Below are 2,808 nucleotides of genomic sequence, written 5' to 3'. Positions count from 1 at the left end.
GTATCAAGTGCAGCCGGTTTTTCTTTTGGTCTTGCTAAAACGACTGCTAACGACGAGAAACCGGTCTTCTCTTTTGGCCTCCCAAGCTTGAGTTCGTCAGTTAACTCGGAAGTAGCAAAGCAAAGCGATCATACAGCAGGAACACAGCAGAAAATTATTGATGAACCCAGTGACAGTAGCGAAGACAACGATGAACAGACTGTTGAGGAGAAAAGAGTTGCTTCGGAGGAACTTCGAGGAAGCAAAGAGGAGACATCGGTGAATTTTGTCAAAGATGGAGAACAGCAAGAAAAAGATGTGAGAAAGGATCTTCTAGAAAAGTGCGAACCCAAAGAGGGATCTTGTGACGTTGACAACGATGAATGTGGAGCTTCTGAAAGTGGGAAAGCTGCAACCGCATCAACACAAGCCCCATTCAATTTCGAAAACTCGTTGTTAGGATCAGATGAGTCACCCACAGGGAAAGGCTTTTCATTCGGATCAGGGGCGCCATCTACCGATCCAAGGTTTATATTTAAACCCGCTGTATCATCTGAAGCTAGAAGGGCATCGTTTGAAAAAAGTTCGCCATCCACAGCTTCTAACTTTTCATTTGGATCAAGTACTCCAGGACCCACTTCCGCATTTACATTTGTATCACGTGCTTCATTGTCCGCCGTTTTCGAACCACCGCTTTTAGGTGAAAGGTTACCCATCGCAAGGGAAGAGCTATCACTGACTTCTGGTCTCACACCAGAATCGCATAAACCATCTGCTAGTACCGGAAGAAGCATATCACCTCCCTCTTCAGGGTTTGCACTTGGATCTACGGGCCAAAGTAGTGTCGATAGAATCGTCTTCTCATCCTGTGGTAATCAACAGGAAATCGGAAGTGTTGCATGCTTTGATTTGTCAAATCAAGCTGCTGATGTACTGGTTACCGAGGCAACAGAAATGATACGAAGTGAAACAGAGTTGCTTGACCAAGAAGATGGTGGTGGAACTGGCCAAAATGAATCAGTGGAACAAGAATCGTTAGATGGAGGCAGCGAAGAAGCGTAAAGAAACCTTCAGTAATTGATAATACTTGTACATTACCTTAGCGCTTTATGGAGTGAAAGAGACGAGAGAATGACGAACGCTTAGGTTGTGGGATTCTTCTGTCTTAGATATCTGTCTTAGGTTCTGCGTGTTACAATTATGAATGCTATATTTTTTTATGGTTGGCTTCTTCAAGCGACTTTTGTGTTAAATAAAATATGTTTGTGGGTACAAACACATCAGTAGACGAGCCTTTGAGGCCCTTAGCGTTTTTCTTAGGTTGCAGTTTCGCAGATAATTTTTGAGGCTTTCCTCGGGAAATAAAACAAAGTTAATATCCCAACTCCCATCTCGCCCATAGAAGCAGACAAATTTTTCCCAGCCTACGGGTCAAATTAATCCACAATAAACTGGTTCCCACTTGTGGTAAAAACTAATAAAATATAACATTACCAACGTCACAGGGGTTTGTTAGAGTTACTTTAATCGCACACGTCGGGTCAGGGACTTTATATTTTATTGATGTTACGACACTTTAAGTTTGGAAAATGGAAAATAACTTGCGGAAATGTCTTAGACAGAAAACAATAAACCTTTGAGATAAGTTAATTCTTCCGTCGGCACTGCGAATACTTTGAAACCTTTGGTAGCTTGGGTCAGTAGGCTTTTTCGACCCGCCCCCACTCATCTGCCTTAGAATATACAGGGGAAGGTTTTTGAAATATCACAAGGTTATCTTTCGAGTGCATTGCGGAGTTCAACTAACCTAACTAATGAAGTCTCGCTAGTCGTCGTCGCAAAGTACAGCAACGACGCACCTCAACAAAGTCGAACCGAAAGCATACTATGGCGCCTCTGGCAGCCGCTATCCGGTCCATGTATGTATGACCTTGGAACACAGCTTACAGTCAGTGTACTCTGGTTTTTGCTTAAGCTACCCTCTGTTATAAGTTAATGGCCTTGGTATTAACTTAAGCTGCCCTCTTGATACCATACTACATTGCTTCACCTCTTGGGAGGGTGAACCTAGTAGGGGACTAAGTGGCCTATTCTCTCGCCTGTACATTGTACGAATCTATAAATAAATAAATTAATCAATTAATTAATTAATCGAAATGGAGCATCCATGGTAGTTACTTTATTTTCGAATTCTTTGCTATGGTAGCGCTCTCCATTGAATTCTCATAGCATTTCGTAATAGACCATTTTTCAGTTCTGTGCTCAGTTACCAGGCCTTTGAATAAAAGAGAAGCTGGAGTTGACCTTGCTTTGATACAAACCTTACTGTTTGTCTTATGTAAATCACGTTGTAATGCTAACGAGTTCTCATTTACATAGCCTCGCTTTTATTCAAAGGCCTGGTAACCGAGTACAGAACGGTAAAAGGGTCTATTGCAAGGCCTTGATAAACGTTTCGTAATGCGCATACTTCCGCTCCTTTGTCAACCAATTACATTCTCGTACCCAGAGCTGCGATCCTCTTGGCCAGCGCCACGGCTCGATCCGTGGCGCTGGCCAAGAGGATCGCAGCTCTGGGTACGAGAATGAACCAATTATAGAAGGAAACTAATTACAAGACGTTTTCCTTCGTTTTGCGCTAGTTATCATATATTTTTCCTGCTCTTGATTGGTTCATTTCGTTGTGCAATGAGATTGTCTGAGTACGAACTTTGACTTCAGTTCATTTTCCTAGTATTGCCAACTTCCAATCGTCGAACATATTATTGTCTAGTTCTCACTGTTGGACTGGAAGAAGCATCCACTGTACCCTGCGAGCAGAGGCGCTTC

The 2,808-nt window shown here is 42.7% G+C and overlaps 1 protein-coding gene across 1 annotated transcript in view; it reads left to right on the top strand.

The window, feature by feature from the left end:
- LOC137982017 (E3 SUMO-protein ligase RanBP2-like) overlaps nucleotides 1-1,975 on the top strand; it is a 38,128-nt gene extending 36,153 nt beyond the window's left edge. Inside the window, exon 31 of the mRNA XM_068829031.1 lies at nucleotides 1-1,975. This exon is cut by the window's left edge and continues 964 nt beyond it. Within this exon, the coding sequence (XP_068685132.1) occupies nucleotides 1-1,041 (1,041 nt within the window). The 3' untranslated portion in view covers nucleotides 1,042-1,975.
- The last annotated feature ends 833 nt before the right edge of the window (nucleotides 1,976-2,808 follow it).

Source organism: Montipora foliosa, chromosome 13 (assembly GCF_036669935.1).
Source record: "Montipora foliosa isolate CH-2021 chromosome 13, ASM3666993v2, whole genome shotgun sequence".
Classification (NCBI taxonomy): Eukaryota; Metazoa; Cnidaria; class Anthozoa; order Scleractinia; family Acroporidae; genus Montipora; species Montipora foliosa.
The sequence above is the reverse complement of the archived record's forward strand: the minus strand, read 5'-3'. Positions and strand labels throughout refer to the sequence as shown.